General features: G+C 31.7%; 2 protein-coding genes across 2 annotated transcripts in view; one reads left to right on the top strand and one right to left on the bottom strand.

The window, feature by feature from the left end:
* LOC144842958 (tyrosine-protein phosphatase non-receptor type 1-like) overlaps positions 1 to 18,945 on the top strand; it is a 46,244-nt gene that overhangs the window by 22,131 nt on the left and 5,168 nt on the right. The gene's annotated exons all lie outside the window — the stretch shown is intronic.
* LOC144843273 (receptor-type tyrosine-protein phosphatase alpha-like) lies at positions 2,319 to 10,148 on the bottom strand. Its single transcript, XM_078700067.1, has 16 exons — positions 10,142 to 10,148; positions 9,954 to 10,029; positions 9,581 to 9,860; positions 9,220 to 9,316; positions 8,917 to 8,981; positions 8,640 to 8,676; positions 6,497 to 6,618; positions 6,095 to 6,217; positions 5,689 to 5,855; positions 5,303 to 5,422; positions 4,664 to 4,733; positions 3,985 to 4,068; positions 3,443 to 3,682; positions 3,097 to 3,230; positions 2,626 to 2,761; positions 2,319 to 2,467 (listed from the first exon to the last, which is right to left on the bottom strand). The coding sequence occupies exons 1-16, from the start codon at positions 10,146 to 10,148 to the stop codon at positions 2,408 to 2,410; spliced, it is 1,818 nt and encodes a 605-aa protein (XP_078556193.1). The 3' UTR covers positions 2,319 to 2,407.

The following is an 18,945-nucleotide window of genomic DNA, read 5'->3' as shown; positions in this document are numbered from 1 at the left end:
TCATAGACTGGACAGATGAATGTAACATTTTGAATCAGGAGCAAGCGGGGTTTAGGAAAGGATATCAAACCCTCGACAATATATTTATTTTGAACTCAATTGTATCCAAATATTTTAGTAAGAAAAGGGGCAGAATTTGTGTTACTTTTGTCGACTTAAAATTTGCCTTTGATTCAATAAACCACAATTACCTTACTTACAAATTAAAGAAACTAGGTCTGCAAGGTGACATTTTAAATGTAATTAATTCACTCTATTCAAAGCTAACGTCTTTTGTTAAAATTGAAAATAAATTATCGAATTCCCTAAAAAATGAAATTGGTATACAACTATAATTAAATAATTTAAATTATACAAAACAATCTGATAAAATACAGATTAGAGATTGTGAAATTAATCACTTTTTATAATGCATACGATATTGTACTAATAGATAAAGGTTTACAGAGACTGATTAACATCTTGGGTAAATATTGTGATGACTGGGGATTAACTGTAAATGTAGATAAAAACAAAAATTATGGTATTTAAAAATAGGGGCAAACTAAGAAGTATTGAAAAATGGTTTTATAAAGGAAACTCCATTGAAATTGTTGATTCGTTTAAGTTTCTTGGGGTTGTATTTAGTGCAAATGGAAAGTGGAATAATACAATATAACTGTTGCCTTATTTTCAATGAAATCCAGTATCAAATCAAACTTTAGATACTTACCTGCTAATGAATGGAACCATACATTTGATTTGAAAATAACACCAATACTTACCTATGGCTCAGAAATATGGGGATTTCATAGTGTAAAGAGAGTTGAAAAGGTACACACACAATTTTGTAGATATGCCCTTGAAAATAATGCCACAAATCTTTAAGTTCTTTCAGAAATGGGGCGTTTTCCGATGAATGTAACTTGCATATTAAATACTATTCGTTCATGGTTAAATATCTTAAACACCAGTAAAGTAAGATTCATATCAAAATGCCATGAGTTTCAAATTAAAAAGGTTGAGGGAAACGAAGAATGTTGGGCGATGCAAGTTAAGAATTTTTTTTTTTTTTGGATATGTTTGGATGATACAGCATGTAGAAGATCATAAATATTTCATTAGAGAAATTAAATTAAGTCTACAGGATATTGAAAGGCAAATATTACAAAGAAATTAAGATGGATTTTAAATTAGAAGATTTTCATATTGATATTCAAAACTTAAATTTAAATAAACAAATCCGTCAACGGTTATCTTTATTTCAATATCATATTGAGGATCTATACTAGAAGAATAATTATTAGGAATGTTAGATCTTGAAAACGAAAATGGAAGATGGACAGGAATTGAAACGGAAAAACGAATCTGTGAAGTTTGCAAATGTAATGAGGTTGAAAATGAATATCACTTGTTTTAGTATTTGCTGTTACTACTTCTTAAATTTTATAATATGTACTATTTTCTATTATTGTACTTGGGTCAGTGGCCTACATGCTATTGAATAAATGAATGAATGACCCAGAAGCAAACTCATTTGTGCTGGCAGTGCAACTTCAATACTAGATTATAATGATGAAACAGAGGAATAAGACAATGATTGCTTGTCATTCTTGGCTCGTTATAATTTATATTTTACTGCAATTTTTTTAGCTGTTGTTCATGGTTTTTAGCAGACTGCTTTGTGGAAGTATGTTTTGTTGCAAGATATAGGAAATCAACATTTAAATACACGTTACGTCAGTGTGTTGTATCTCAATAGTACGTGGACATGGTTTTGAATTTTCGTCATTAAAGACGTAGTTGTTTCTTATGTCTTATTTGTACACAATAATGGAGATTGAAATAATATTACGGCAATGTTTTGACTAATGGAATAGATTGTAACTACTGTTGACGCACCATACAGTAGTCTTATCTTATCTTATCTATCTTAGCAGTTTGCTTTGTGGAATATTATGTCGTTTTTGGTGTTACAAGATCAAGGAATATTTATAAATACACATAGAGGTCAGTGTCAAAGTAAATATATTTTATTCTATATTCGAGGCTCATAGTGTAACATTATGTCTCTTCATATGTGATGATTATGTACTCTATCTACTGAGCAGTGAATGTGGTTGTGTGTGCTTTTTCAATAAAAACTTCACAGGATTTGCAAGTTAGATTACGTTACAATATACGTTGCGTTATTAAGGCTTTTAAACCAAAACAAACCAAAAGCCTTTATTACACACATTGCTATATAAACGATTTTTTACTTATAACAGCAATGCTACATGTTGTCCATCGTTGGATCTATTCACCATTGCAATGTATGTATCTTTGTTAGGATTAAATCTATAGGTTTACTGCAAAATGTACAATTTACAACGCTCCAACGCTTTGAACAGCAATTATACATTTATTTTAGTTCTGTCAACTTCACTCATTCCGAGTATATTTGCAAATAACGCAGGGCTGCATCGTAGCAAAAGTTGTACTGGACCTAGAATATACAAAACAAAAACAAAATAATTTAAAGTGTACTTTATACAAAAACAGTTTTCAACAAAATGACCGAAAGTATTATCGTACGGAATTTGGCATGAAATAAAAAAATAATTCAAAAACCTACCTCAAACAAAGAAAAAAATAGAAACTTACCTCAGTGTCCACCATAGATGGAGATGCTGACCGCAATGCTTTAAGTGTTTGAAATACATCCACCACCTTGTCTTCTCGCATTTTTTGGATCACTGAATAAACTAGCCAGAATAATCCTGATCTACCAACACCGTCTCTAAAGAAAAATGTACATTCTACAAGTTTTTCTTTTAGACAATCGTGCAGTTAAAACATGATCTAATTACAGTCCGTTATTTCTCCCGACTTGTCGTGGTTAAATAGAAATGAAATTTCTCTAGTCTTTCTTTCAGTCACTTGGTTTAGTCAATGTTTAAACTGTCATAATTGCTCTCTATAGTTTGTGGAAATAGAAGTGAATATTTCCTAAGGAAAGACATTCTTATCGGGGTGATTTTAGACCTACTGTCACAGATCATATCTTGAACTACCTAACCAACTAATTAACCAACCACCATAATTTCAGATACTATACATTAATGTTCTTCTTACTTGATTGGCGATGAAGAACCACCTCGCTGCATTACTGTTCTAATGAATTTAACAAATGCATCAACGTCGGGAACAAGTTCGTTTGTTGGCCATTGGTTAACCTCATACTGAAAAATTCGTTGTTTTCTATTATCCTTAAAGAAAACATAAATTTTATTATATAATTAGATGTACATAATGAACCAACATCACATCTAGAATCATATCATATCCAGGAACCAACAAGGGCAGAATCTGTTTGAGAAATTTGGTTATATTTATCTAATACTCTTGATTCTTGTGTGTGCTTTTAGAAAAATCGCAACATATACTACAGGACAACTTCTGACTTAAAAAAAATAACAACCTTTTCTAGAATGATTTTTTTCTTGGTAAAAAAATCGTACTGATGCGTTGACTTGATAGTGACCGTAAATTCACAAAATGTATGTTTTTGATTGATCTTATTTGAGAGGTACACGCACGATTGATCTTCCATATCATTTAGTTGCACTATGACGTCAGCCATCAAACGCCAGAAATCGACACTGCCGTCGTCGGTAAATGGGGTCCGTGTAACGATATATGCATGTCCATCCTTCCAATTCTAAGAAATAGAATGTGTACAAATACATAACTAAAACACAATTTTGAGCGTCAGGGCATAATCACGCACTCAATGAATAGTCCTACTGATGTGTAGGCTATGCTGTAAGAAAACGTTGTACCCTTTTTGTCACTTTATAGTGACGCGTTTACAGTGTAAATAAGCAATAAAGAAATTGCAGTAAAAACAAAAGCCGTATCATTTTCATCACTTTCTAGTATCGACGCGTTTACAGTGTAAATCAGCAAGAAAGACATTGCAGTAAAAAGTACACACGTTGTATCTTTCCTAATTGTACTTACCTCAATAAACGAAGCGTTAACGTAATCACCATCACTGTCAACTTCTAAACTGAAGCATCCTTTAGTTACTAAACAAATAACAAACTTATTAGTAACCACGATCTAAGATCTTTCTTGATTAGTTTTACTTTTCATTTAGGGTCTTTGACAATGTAATCTACACTCTAAAACATAGATCGATCCAACTTACATATCAAAACATCTTGAGATATGTCTACATTGATTTGTCGTCTGGCATGTGATGTAAGACCATCCGAAGGACGTGGAAACAAACTATTCAAAGTCTGCAAGTTAAAAACAATGTTATATCCAATAAACAAGTTATTTTTTAAAATCATATTTGTCATAGTTACCGTATATCATTTTCATCAACTGTTATCAAGTTTTGTCATCACCCTGATTAAGTTCGAATGATGATGACATCATATGTATAATCAGCGTCGTCATCATTACTTTCAAATTACCATTACCATCACATTAACTGAATCGCATATTGTAATACAATACAATTACTCGTTACATTGCGTAGTTTTTGTATATGAACTTCAATCACCTCTTTTTAACATCATTCATTTTACAATTTAACTATGATTTGAATAAACTACCATTACCTTCAGTTGGTATTCAAAATCTGAGGAAGTTTTCAATTTTTGTTTTTGTATTATTTTTTGTATGTCACCCACGGGAATGACAGTCTGTCCACAGAACCACTCTTCAAGTAAAACTGCATAGATAAATGTATATTGCTCCTATATAATAAACAACAAACAACTTAACTTATAGATAGGTTAAAAAAGGTTTTTAAAAGGGTCAGTAATAAAGAATAAAGAAACCAATAGTAAATAATAATGTTTATTTGTACAAGTAAGACCTAATTTGGAAAACTGCAAGTAATGAAAGCATTGTGTAGAGTGTACTGATAGTAATTAAAATCGTTCACTTTTTAGTCGCGTGGACGCGACTCAATAGTTCACTATGTCGGTCGGTCGGTCTGTCGGTCTGTCGGTCTGTCTGTCGGTCCGGTATCACTATGCGTTTTATCGCTTTTCTGTACTTTTTGAACTGTTTTGATGTACAGAAAAGTTTTAAAGTACATTACTTTTTGAAAGTTCATTTTTTTCTGAGAGCACGCGACTTATGGCTGTTGGCCTTGTTAAGCATTACAGCAGTTCAACTGAATACACTTAAGAAAACAAAATGAGTGTAAAAGTTTCAATAATATGAAAAAAAAAAATTAAAGAATGATTTTTAATGAACCAGAAAAATACAATACGAAAACGTTGAAAAGGAAAACATAGGATAATATAAGCATTGTAACCTTATTTTGAACCATTTGGATACTCGTACAAAATTGAAGACATCCACTTTCCCTTCTTTATATGACATATCCAACATGGCTGCTATAGCTATAAAAGTTCCACTTCTACCGGCTCCTGAACTATTAGACAATAATTGCTTTAAGGTTATTTGATTTTACATTATGCTATAGATTTAATTTAAAAAGTTTGTAGCATTGATTCACTTCTGATATTGTAAAATTAAACAGAACGTCTAGTTTTCTTTGCATGTTAAGATTTAGCATTTTGAAAATACACTGAATTGGACACTGAAAAGATTGTAAAACTTTTTTAAAAAGTATTTACATTCTGCTTGTACGTTTGAATCGTGGATGTTTTATATTGTTATTATATTCTATCTGCTTACTTGCAATGTACGATGACTGGCCCACTTTCTGTACCATAACTCAGCTGAGTTTTTCTAAACTTCTTGATGAAATCAATCAAGTTCGGGACTGTACTGGTAACACTCTTGTCAGGCCATTCAGTAAAATGATACTGATACACATTGTGGATCGTATCATTTTCTCCAACCTTTAGAGTGCAATTTGATTTAAACCATAATTATATACTAGTTACAGGGCCCACACACTTCAGCGGAATAATTTCCGTTAAATTATTAGTTTTAATGAACGAATCCATATGTTAATTTAGGGTAGATTCTACTAGATATCTAAAACTTTCCAATATTTTATTCATGCTAAACATGGGCTTACTTATTAACAAGTTACTGTGTTAGTTTTGTATTGGGGAATACTTCAATATTACAGTACCTGTTGAACTTTAAAGTTGCGAACAACATAGTACCCGTAATCGGTTTCTGCTGCGTTGGTTACAAGAAGACTTCCAAAGTCTTTAGAATAGCCTAAGTCTGGCCAATACTTTTCACACTGTTGCTGTAATACAAACAGATAATTTTAAATTTGTTATAATACATTTTATTAAAATAAAAACATAACATTAATAACTTCCACACTAGAGTGTTGGCGCAATCTCTCCTTAACATTTGAGTCAGCTAAACTCTATTGATAATCTGTAATATTAGACCTGTATTGTCAATCGTGTTGTTGTGTTAATAAGCCAAATCCACACAAACGTTGATGTGAAAGGTGTACCCATATATGTGAGAATATGTTTGTTGTACTGTAATTTGTTTAGGGTTAGTGTTGGGATACTGTTTTGGTAACCAAATAACCTGCCTTTTTTCTTTTTATAATGTTTGTAACCATGACAACAATCACAGACTTCTCATTCCAGATAATTTTCCACATATCGTTGATAGAATCAAATATAGGCCCTACAATAAACGTGATTATTAAAAATGAATGTGAAACAAACATGTTAAACCCATTTTAACTGAAAACAATCCAATTATCTGTTAGGTTTACTTTAGTACAAAGTAATTCGCTTCCATACAAAACGAAATTATTAGGATTTAGTACTAGTAGGCCTACAGAAGTAGTAATAAACTAGACATGAAACTCGTCACTTTGACGAGTTAGTTATCCGCACCACGACAAACGCCACGTGCACGTCATACGTTGGAATAATGCACACAGATAAAGATTATGGCATTATGACAAGAACTGAAGAATATGACATGCTGTTAGTGCTGAATTTTGTGTCATATAGTATATACATGCAAACAGTATAAGCTGTATACATATTACATACAGTGTAGAATAGGTGAAATTACGGGACCCGCCATTTATTCCAATTTTTAACATGGCGACGGTATCAAAATGAAACACTTAGATAGCAATTTCAGAAGGAAATTATCTCAGGAACAACATATTAACGTGTAGAAGAAATTTGAATACGTAAAATATAGATGCGCACCCTTTTAAATGTGATGAACTATTACGCAAAATATGAAAATACGACTTTTTTTATTCAACTGGCCATATGATGACGTCACAACATCCGATTGGCAAAATGTTTACATGAATTCGTATCTACAATCCAATAGCTTCCAGAAAACGTTTTAATCGTGATTATCACATTTTATTCTTACGAGCTATTACAGATTAAAATTTACTGTAAAGATGAAATTAATGACCCACGTAATTAAAATTTTTAGGCATGATGACGTCATAAAAATTAAAATATTTTTATCTCATGCTAAAGAAAGTTGATTGACCTACACAATATATAAATGTAGGAGAAAAAGGAATACAGATAAGCGCGATGCGCTCCATTGAATGTGATGAGCAATAACGAAAGAGACAAAAATCCTATATTTTACATTCGTGTGGCCATACGATGACGTCACAATGTTTTTTTAGCCTTATTGATGCATGATCCGATATCTACAACTCATCAACTTCTAGATTTTGTAATAAAAATAAACGGTTAACGGTTTACTTTAGAAACTATGACTGTTTAAAAAAAGACATAATTTTGACGATTTTTTAAGCTTTTTCATAAAAAACGCGCACGAATTGTCTAATTCAACGTGTTCGTATGGCGTTATTTAAACTGGAAAAGGTCTAAATTGTTTTCAAAATCACTGGGAAAGGCTTGAAAAATATAATTCAAGAGAAAAAAATATGTTTTTAACGCTATGTGCGCACCGCGCGCATAAAAAATTGCGCGCCCGTGGGAATTTTTGACATGCTCAAAATGACAAGAAACGCGTAAAAAGTTGATTAGAAATTAATTTTGCGCATTTTGAAATTTTAAATGCGCGTGCGCGCGTAACTTCTTGTCAAACATGCCATTTTTAATCCGTAGAAAGTTTGCCCCTGATATGACTTAAATTTTGTCAAAGTGTCAATACTAAATGACTTTTGGTTTTTAATCTATGATAAATCATTGAAATTCATAAAATTGCGCATAAGTCACGTTGCGCAACTATGACGTCATTCAAAAATAGGAGGTGCACAACTTCACGTAAATGCCCATATGTTGTCAAAGTTATGAAATGTTATGTTTACACATTTTAGAGGAACACGACTCACAAAAAGGAAGGAAGGAAAGAAGAATAATACAGAAAAAAAATATTGATCTCATACAATTACAAGGAGTTATCCGCTTGGTATACCAAGCGGATAACTAATAAATTATACTGATTTGATGTTTGGATCCGTTTGAAACAAGCTTTGACGTGACATTAATTAAAAATCGTATCACTCATAATAATATATTTTCTTATTTTCTTTTAGCTCACATAACTAATAGAAATATATATACTAATTATTGACACTAATTGGATATATAGAATTTGGACCTTAGAGGAGACAATTTGACGTTCCTTCTTGTGTATGTAATTTGTATTGTATTTATTATTATGATGATCTTGGTAAAAATAAAGTTTACCTTGGCATGCAATAAATTCTCGTGGTTCATAACGTCCCTGAAAATAAAACACAGATTTTTATTGTATAACAATACACGTTTCTCCTAAAACATTTTGTGACGTGTTGACCCAGCCCTCCATCACTATAATTTTATAAATAGAAATTAGGGTAACAACAGCACTTAATTTTACAAATTGAAGACCCTGCCACTGTAATGGTAAGATATAACATTAGGTAATCGATTGATTGCGCAATAAATAGTATCTTCTCAACTAGACTTTCATAAAGCAACTTACATCTACATACGAAGCATTTATATTGTCAGATCCGGGAACAGTATCAAGCACTCGAGAGTTGTCATCTGAAATAAAGCGATTTAGTCTTAAATTATTCATTATTTATTACAATTTTTTCATTTTTAAAATCTTGAATACATATTTTTTTAATAAAGCGAAATATCTGTTTCACGGTTCAAACTTTTTTCTCTTTATTCATTCTTTCGTAAATACAAACTTAGGATATTTTTTTTTAGATTGACATATGCTGACAAGTGCAACTAAAAACATTAAATACATTAAACACATAAATAATAAACTCACATGAAATGACATTAGAATTTTGATTTTTCTTTCTGTTTCCCGGTAATTCGGCAACGTCCCAAGAATGGAAAGGCTTGTTGGCATCAAGTTGCGATACCTAAAATGATATTTCAACACTAAATGCACAATGAATCATGTGATGGAACTCTGTAGTTATGTGAACTGACTGACAAAAATAGCATTGGCACAGAACCGTATATGGATGGAATTATGGATATCTAACAGATCAAAGAGATTCTGGCTTGAAAATGTCGTTATTAAAAATCTTCGTTATAGTTAAAGGAATTGTAAATAGTTAGTGAGACTGAAAATGAAATGTGTTATAATATACTATTATACAGTTAAAACAACTTTAGCTTACCTCAAATTCTTTCTCAAAACCATTGTCAACGCTTAATTGGCGCTTCCTCACATAGTCATGTAGCTTGGATAACTCAACTGGTTTGTATTCTTCATTATCGATTGTTAAGTTGTAAGACAGGGGGCCAGGTTCCCGTTGCGATACAAGCTCAGAATCTGGGTAGATGGATTCAGCAGCAGAATTATCATCGACATTATCCCTAATAACTTCATATTCATTCCGTTGATATTTCTTAGACAGGCTTTGATAATCTGTATCTTGTTCTTGTTTCAAGATCGGTCTAATAGGAAAAAAAAGTACACGCTGACTTTTAATGGTAAAAGTTTTAAAATATGTAGGCCTACTTTCAATTTTAGTTGATAGAGTGCTTTACCGTTTAAATATCACCAACATTATTGCAACTGTGATAATTGCAACAAGCAATGAACCACCTGCTACTATTACGTAACCTGAAAAATATAACATTGCAACAATCATTATAAATAACATCCATGGTAATTTAATATATCTTGGTGTGTATATCCCTATAGTAGCATTTTCTGGAATCGAAAGCTTCCTTACAAGACATTGGTTTTTAAGCAATACCTTTCCTTTTTTAATCACTATCCAGTTATCTGCTAAATAGCAGAGTTTATAATCGTTAAAATATAACATGACATTAATATTTCTGATTATTTTGAAAAATATGTTTCTTACTGAATCCAAATTTGTTTTTGTCTGAGATGTTATCTGATAGATCACAATCAGTTTCAAATATAAATTTCTTTGTCTCAGATGTCCCATTAATATTTGAATATGACAAGACTATGAATGTATATTCTATACACGATTCAATTCCTTCACCAAATACAACTTCAGTTTTGTTTGTAGGTCTACTTCGTTGCTGAAATTTTACACCTGACAGTTCATAATGGTTGGTCACCTGAAAATCTGGGATGTCACATGTAGAAGCGTTCCACTTAATAAGCAAATATGTATCATTTGCAAATGAATTACTTTTTATTGATGGTACTATAAACAAAATAAAAAATCAATTAAGTAATAACAATTAAATCAAATAGTCAACTTGTCACTTTGTAATAAAAACCAGTGTGTTATGCAAGGTTTCACCTTTGATAGTCTATGCTGTAGACTAATATTCATAGCGTGTCTAAACTTACACTTGAGCTGAAATTGAAACTATAAGTCTATATTTCTGAGTACTCATTATATTATCTAGTACTGTATATTTTTTAGATAACTATAGAAATTATTTGTTTCTTATTCGTAGAACATATAAATGTAACACTATATGTAATGGAGTCTAATACGTGACTAGCTTACCGAAAAGTAAAAATGTATTTATTTGAGGTATGCATGGGCGTTGCCGCCCACTTGAGGGCGTAGATCATGGGCGATACCTCTGTCTTAGAGGGGAGTTTAGAAATTTTTACTTTTCGGTTATGTTCTCCCCTTTGAAGGGGAAAAGGCCTATGTCAATTCATCCAGGTAACCACTATTGGTTTATGTACTTTAGAGATACTTTAACCTACAGTCAAAACTGAGGTCGGTGTTTGTATCGTTAAGTTCTGTCCGTAATTTAACCAGCAATCTCTTAAATCTGTTATCAAGTCAAGGCAATAAAAACACAGTGAATAACTGAACATACTTGATGGTGCTGTTTGTATAATTATGTCTTCTACCCATTTAGGCCTACTAGCAATCTCCAGGACATTAACAACACGAGCGTTTATGATATAACCAGTACAACTTGGCAATCCTGATAGTTCTAAGTCTATTTGAGAACTAGTTGTATTTATTACATCTTGTATAGTGCCATCTATGTCTGAGTATTGCACTTGGTAGCGAAGAATAGAGTTACACCGGATTCGCTCATAATCACTATAAACAGGCTGAAAATAAAGAAGGCATATTATTAAGCATCTATATATAAATTATGGTTAATTCTGACATAGGCGAGCACAATGCAAATACTTGGATACCTACCTTATCTATCTCAGATGTACCGCGAAACGTAGATTTGATAACATTAATGTGCAGTTCGACGCTATTTTTCCATATTTCTATCTTAGCAAGATATTATAAAGAGTTTTTTAACAACATTTATGATTTCAACAGTAGATTTTCTACTCAATTTCAATTCTTGGCGGTTAAGTTATTTCCGGGTTTATGATAAGTTCACTTGGTTTCAACTATTTTCTCTCTTTTATACACAAGGGAGCAGTTAAAATAATAGATTTGACCCTAAAGGTGACTGGAAACAGGCACTTTCCATCAATCAATACAGTGTCCCTTTGGAAGACGGAAGAAAAAACAGATACTATAGTAGGACTGGAGCTTAAGTTGGCCATTAGTCATAGCCATTTTAGTTTTTTGTTTATTATTGTGAAAGGTACAGTAGTTAATAAATAAAAATTATACTGCAAATTAATAAAGATCAAATTAAATATACGCTATAAAGAATCGGAATATATTGTGGAGAATAGTATTATAAAATTACATAGGGAGATTTGATGATAAGACATTAATCGAGTGAAATCCCGATAGCTGAGTTTTATTAAGTAAGCTGGCAGGAATAACTGTAGGCTATCTGTGTCCTGTTAGGACCGAGATGTCTGCCCATGTTGCAAGCCGTAATGTCTTCTTTCTTGGGCCGAAATGGCCCACTCTGTCACGGCAGTTAGTTTCAAAAGATGTTTAAATTAAATAATGTATTAATACTTATTAGGATGATATTTATTTGAATAAACGCCTCTCCAATAAAACATCACTTTGAATAATAATCACCACATCCCCACCCCCACACCCCCCCCCCCGCCCCCGCCAACCCAACTATCTAATAAACGTCCATCCCATCCACATTTATAATAACACAATTATACTATTTGTAGTAGAATTCATCGCACTGTTATCTACAATTTACCAAGCATTTGTTATTCTTTTTTACCACTTTTCATATCTATTAGATAGAGGATTTCATTTGATTATAAATTTTACCATATTATTAAAACTAAAAAATTTAACATATATCCCTCGAATAAGCCCCTCCCTCGAGTCAAATGAACTCCGCCTCCCCACCTCCGCCCTATAAGGGCCCTACCAAATAATAAAGACTATACTTTAAAATGTTATTAATCATCTAAGACACTGTGAAACAGAATAGTTTAGTTTTACGAATGTCAAGCATTTTCAATAATGGTAACCGACAGAAAACGTAAAAGAAGAGCATTACCATTCCGAGAACCATCGTCTACACTTCCTAGAGGGGGGGGGGGGGGGGCGAGCGAAGCGAGCTCACCCTCTAGTATTATTAATTTTGTTAATAGAGGTATGAAGGGATGGCAGCAAGCTTGGCTAATATTTGCAGTTTTTCGGATAGCAATGTTTAAATGTTTTGAGTCATAGCAAACAAATACATATAAACATAAGTCAATTACGTATACATATAAATACATAAAAAAACAATAATTTAAATCTATATAGGCTTACCTTTATACTTAAGATGACATGATTTCCCTCATTAGCTTTCAATTCTATCTCAGGTTTTTCCAGCGGTTCTATTATCATAGTAAATTGGTAAACTGAGTCATCCTCAGCAATTAAATATTTTTAAGAAAGACAAATGACAGGGTTATTTTACTAATCAATAATATAATATATTAAGGAATCTAGCCTGTGATGAGTGCATCGTTTCAAAGCATTTTTTATTGCAATATACGACAGTTTAGTCTAAACAAAGTATAAATCGTAAAATGAAAGTGAAACAAAAAAAACCTATGAATTGGAAAGAATACTATCAACCATTTAAATATTATATATTAAATCTTTTATGATAATTTAAGACCCTACTTATCACATCCATTATAATATAATTGTTAAATATATTTGTGTAACAATTTAATAACGTACCTGCTGCTGCTGTGTCTGTTGATCCTATTGTACTTCTTGGTCCATATACCTCAATACCACCAACCATCCTCGAAAATTGAGAGTAGAATTGATATTGAGTATTTTGGATGAGATTATCAATAACAATAAATACATCGTTACATGGTTCAGTTCTTGATACAAATGAATCCATCTCCGATGATTTGTACCACAGCTTTCGATTTATAATTGTTCCTGTTCCATAGTCTTCACCAGGAATCCAAGTGACGTCAAAAGTCAGTGTACATACTGTCTGGTTGACAATAGTTGGCGGTTCAGAACGGTATGGTAATGCTAATTATTGAAACAATAAGGCATATATTGGTACAACTTGGAATTATTCTGAATAATGTAAATTTTAACAGAAAGTAAATCATAAGCATCACAGCTCAACTTAAAACAAATGTTGAAGATTTTAGAATACTATGTTACTGCATCGAACACATTGATTACCGCCTGATTGATGATTGTTGTACAGTTTAACTGTACAGTTGTAATTAAAAACACAGATTATGACTGATTGAATAACATTGTATGAACTTCACATCTATAAGGTCCTTTCTTTCTTCTTTATTTAAATTTTAGACAACATTATTCTTAATCTTTTATACTCATCAATTTGTTTGTATGTTGTTTTTTTTTTTGCTTTTCAGTAAGTTATTAAGACACATTTTTTTTATAGAGACGTGTTGTTTTTTTTAATTTGGCCTGTAATCAGGGTGTCTTTGAATCTACTAAATAAATGAATGTAGGCCTAAGTAAGTAAGTAAGTACAGTTACCTATGTTACACTTTGATCCAGTCCAAGCTTCACGGCATCCATTAGGACAACTTCCACTTGGATTACAATCTTCAGAGTCTTTGCAGTGACATTGGAAATTACACAACTCACCAAAGAATCCCGGCGGACAGAATATAGGTTCTATAAAAACAATTTAAAGATTCTGATTTGACAGTTGTTCTATCTTTCAGAATATTGGCCATACAGTTAAAAAACTAACAGTGATTAACTGTAGAAAACAGTAGAATGATCGGATCGATTTTATTCCTATTTGATACACCTAGGATATAATTACGTTACTATTTTGTTTGTGTTAGTGATTATTATTATGGTAATGTTGTATTTTGAACTATTGGCAGTATTCGTCATGTAAAATGTATTATAATTTATAAATATAGTTGAGGACGGCTTAATGGATGGTTTACATTAACATGTGATAGCGTCCCAAAATGGAAAAGACAAATCATAACAGTGTGTTTGTAGGCACACATACATTTATTAAAGGTACAAATGCATAAAACGCCAAATCCTTTACCTAAACACATACTACCAATATAACCTGACGAGCATGTTGACCCGGAAGTACATCCTGTGTGTGGATTAAAATCAACAATGTCACAATGACATGTTTGACGACAATCCGCTCCATAGAAACCAGCTTCGCATTCTTCAAAAAACATAGTTTAATATGATTAGTTTTTATCTAATCCTACAAATAAAAAATTAAATGTCAAGTTTTTGGAATACAGTCCAGTACGAAGTACCTTTGGGTTTTATTCCATGAAAATATTTCTATTTGAAATTTTTCATATAGACCAAAACGATTGTTTATAAATATTTAAAATTAATAATTATTGAATAATGTGGACTTATCCAAGAGTAGGCCTACTTCATGTGTTTCAAATGTGTGGTTCTAACAAGATAGCCTACAAGCCATGAGGTTTTCACGATTTTTGTCACTTCATTTGCCTTATTTTTTTTATCTTAAGTAGTTTTTTTTATAGATTTTAACCAGCCTGTTAGTGGCGATGATTCGCTATTAGATTGGAATGAAACAAATACAAAATACATTATATGGTCTATCGAACAACTCTCAAATTTAAACTTTCACCAATAACCTATTTACTACCTTCTTATTCTTAATATTCTACATTACCTTAACTATAAACGGGTTTTTGCAAATTTGTTTGGCATCTTATTATATGATACTGCAACAATATTAAGTAATTTCACTATTTTTAAGTGATATAGAGAAAGGTAATAATATAATAACTAATTAATTAATAACTATATATAATTAACATTATCATAGGGTAACATAGGCCTCCTAATTATGATAACTAATATGATTCGTGCCTGTTTTACATTTGTTTCCTCCAAAACCATTGATGCATGTACAACCAACTGGATCAGGTGGACATAAAAGTGCCTCTTTGCAATTTCCCCCAGTAGAAGAACACACAGAGTCACATTTACGACCCCATTTGTTATTTCCACAACCTATTGCAAATAAAATACATAAAACTATATTCAATAATAATGTATGTTATGTTTATTTGTTTATACCATGTAATTTAGCAATAGTTTATATTACCGTGTTCACAAGCATCACCGTCGAATCCTGCTGGGCAAATACAGAAACCCGTCTTATCATCACAAATTCCACCATTATAACATACAGGACAGTCTTCCTCGCAATCTGGAGGATTCCATTTTGGCGAAGGACAAGCTTGAATATTACAGTAAAGAGCAATTAACAGAAATCGTGACGATATCTTTGCTCTGATCATAGATATAAAACGACTCATTGTATTTATTTCAATTTGATTATCACGTGTCATTTAATTGGAATTATTCTTAATAAAAAGTGATATAATAATGGTGATAATGAACGACGGCTCTATTAAAAAATATTCATTCTATTTATGTATACGATCATAATGATAAATTAAAATCAAAAACAATTCATGAGCAATAATTTTAAATCTTACCTCTTACAATACGTCTCATGACACCATGATTACCATCAGGAATATTGCCTGTATAACATTCATATACGCCATCATCTTTTCTTCGTATGTTTTCAATCACAGCAGACGTATTACCCCTCAGATTGTGTATTTCCTCACCGTAATTATGTCGCCAACGTAAATTGTTAAGATCACCACCTTTACTGAGATTGATAGTGACAGACTCTCCAATACCGACCGTTGTCGTTCTGTACTCTATTATAATATTGGCTGTGAAATACCAATAATAGCCTAAATACTAAAAATTGCAATTGAGTGCTGATATCTGTGAAAATGTTTCAAAATATCATGTAGCCTATTCTCATTAAAGCAAATGGACTACGAAGTGTAAACTAATCGTTAAACTAATAAAACGCTTGAAACTGTTTCGAAATATCACTGTGTACGTATGCGATGACAAATAAATAAATTTGAATCATTTGTATAGATTTATTTTGGAGTAAATAGATATATTATTATTATAAATAGCTGATAATTAGTTACTCACCAGAAGCGGATGTCAAGACAATTGCCGAGTTGGCGACTATTACATCCTTCTTTGCTTGAAATGAAAATACACCAATCATCTGAGGTCGTACGACGTTATTATAAACACCAAGAAAAGTCAAATTGGGGTGTAATCGGTATATAATTTTGCACAACAACAACACATTTCCGTCTGGAATATCTTTAACTTTCATATTACCAGTATGATTACCCGAATACTCGGTATTCTTCCAAGTCAGGTTATTTCTACCATGAATAGTCTTGTATAATATTCCAACTGATAGATCTCTGATGTCACTGTCGTTTTGAAGTGCGTATCCTCGAAACCAGGCGCTCCTTTGCGACAATGGGCTACCCGAAAATAATGTTATATCTAATGGATCTTAAATTATAGGAAATATTTATATGAGATAATATATGATTAATAATTTATTCTCGGCTTATTACAATCTTTCATGGTACTGAAAGAGCGTAATTTGGTTTGAATGACTATTTCCTTCTGCTATATTATTAAGAGCATCAAGTAGTTCTTTTAGGCTTTTTAGTTGATTTGTGACGTGACATTATAGAATATTAACAGTCGTTATTCTATAACCACTGCTGGTGGTATATATCTTTGTATGAATCCATGATAAAATAAATAATGGAACACTATAATAGGTTATCTAAGCCTTGTGATATTAGTTTAACCGTTTAGCTTACCTGTAGATTCTAATTGACAACCAAAAGATATAATTGCTATAACCAGATGGCACACATTTGACAGATGTTTAACGAAAAACATTTCAATGTTCACCTTCTATGTTCACTTATGCCTAAAAAGACCAGCATAGTGTAGCAGTCCTAGACTTTATATAACTGATTTCTTGTATACTCAATCTAACTTTTACATTATATTATTTTACAAGAATTATTACTCAAATGAAACTGAAAGAAAAATTAATGGTTAAAAGAACACGTTTCGACAATAAACGTTTTGTCTTATTTAGTCAATGAAACTAAAACATGGTATCGCATGTACATGTTTATTTATAAACATCTGTTTAGTGGTGACAATTATTTATACATAATTGAACTATAATAACGTAATTGTAAACTTAAATGACTAGTAAGTAAAGGAAACCGTAGAGTACGCGGCCAAACAAAGCATTGTTTCAATACCTTTACCTATATTTAAACTAATTTTAATTGTTAGCAATACCCGGTAGCGTAAGTCGTAATTTTTATTTGAAAGCGGTAATGACATAGCGGCTTGACTAAATTAAACAATTCCTAATACATATTATTGTTTACAAGCGGGATCAGCAAATAAATAAATAGTCTAGTTTGCGTGTTGAGAATAATATAAAAACCAAAGTGTCGATCCGTGTTTTAAAGTATAGTTTTAAAGATGTAGCCTATTGTCCCAAAAATATGAAAAATAAAGATTAATAAAATCAGACTTAAAATAGGCCATTTTGCAGTTTTAATAAAGCTGTTCACTTCTGTAAAAAAAATAAGCGAAAACAAAATTATTTCACTTATAAAAAGACAAAAGAAACGGTTAATTTTAACCAAAAACCATTGTCTGACAGACATTTAAGTATTTCTTGCTTTAAATTACGTTTTTCTATCAGGTAAATAATTTTTTTGTCGATCAAAGTGAAAAACTATTAATTCTATTATTTTTGACATTTGCTGAATTTGTGACTACTCCATTTTTCTTTGCTTCAAATGAAAAAACGCCAACTCTTTCAATTCGAGGTTGTAATTCTGTAACTCAGAGTGCTGTTAGACTATAGTGTACTCTGTATATTATTTCACTTGTGGGAGTAAATATTTTATCGTTTGGCATAGGCTTATTTTGAAAATCTGTATAAATAGTATTACCACCCGTATGCCCAGTATCATTCCAAGTCACGTTATCTTTCTCTTCGATTTTCTTGTACATTATTCCAACTGATAAATCTCGAATGTCTTTGTCGCCTCGAAGTATGTATCCAGCAAACCAACTACCACTAGGCGTCGTTAGTGGTGTCGTAGAAAATAATTTTATATCCAATGGATCTGCAAATGGATAGTAAGTGATTCATTTTGAATTATTATGAACAACTTTCAACAAATTTCAGTTAAATCTAAATGAGACTTAAAACTGAAAAGAGA

Source organism: Antedon bifida, chromosome 5, assembly GCF_963402885.1.
Source record: "Antedon bifida chromosome 5, ecAntBifi1.1, whole genome shotgun sequence".
NCBI classification, from domain to species: Eukaryota; Metazoa; Echinodermata; class Crinoidea; order Comatulida; family Antedonidae; genus Antedon; species Antedon bifida.
Note: the sequence above shows the minus strand (reverse complement) of the source record. Positions and strands in the feature narration are given on the sequence as shown.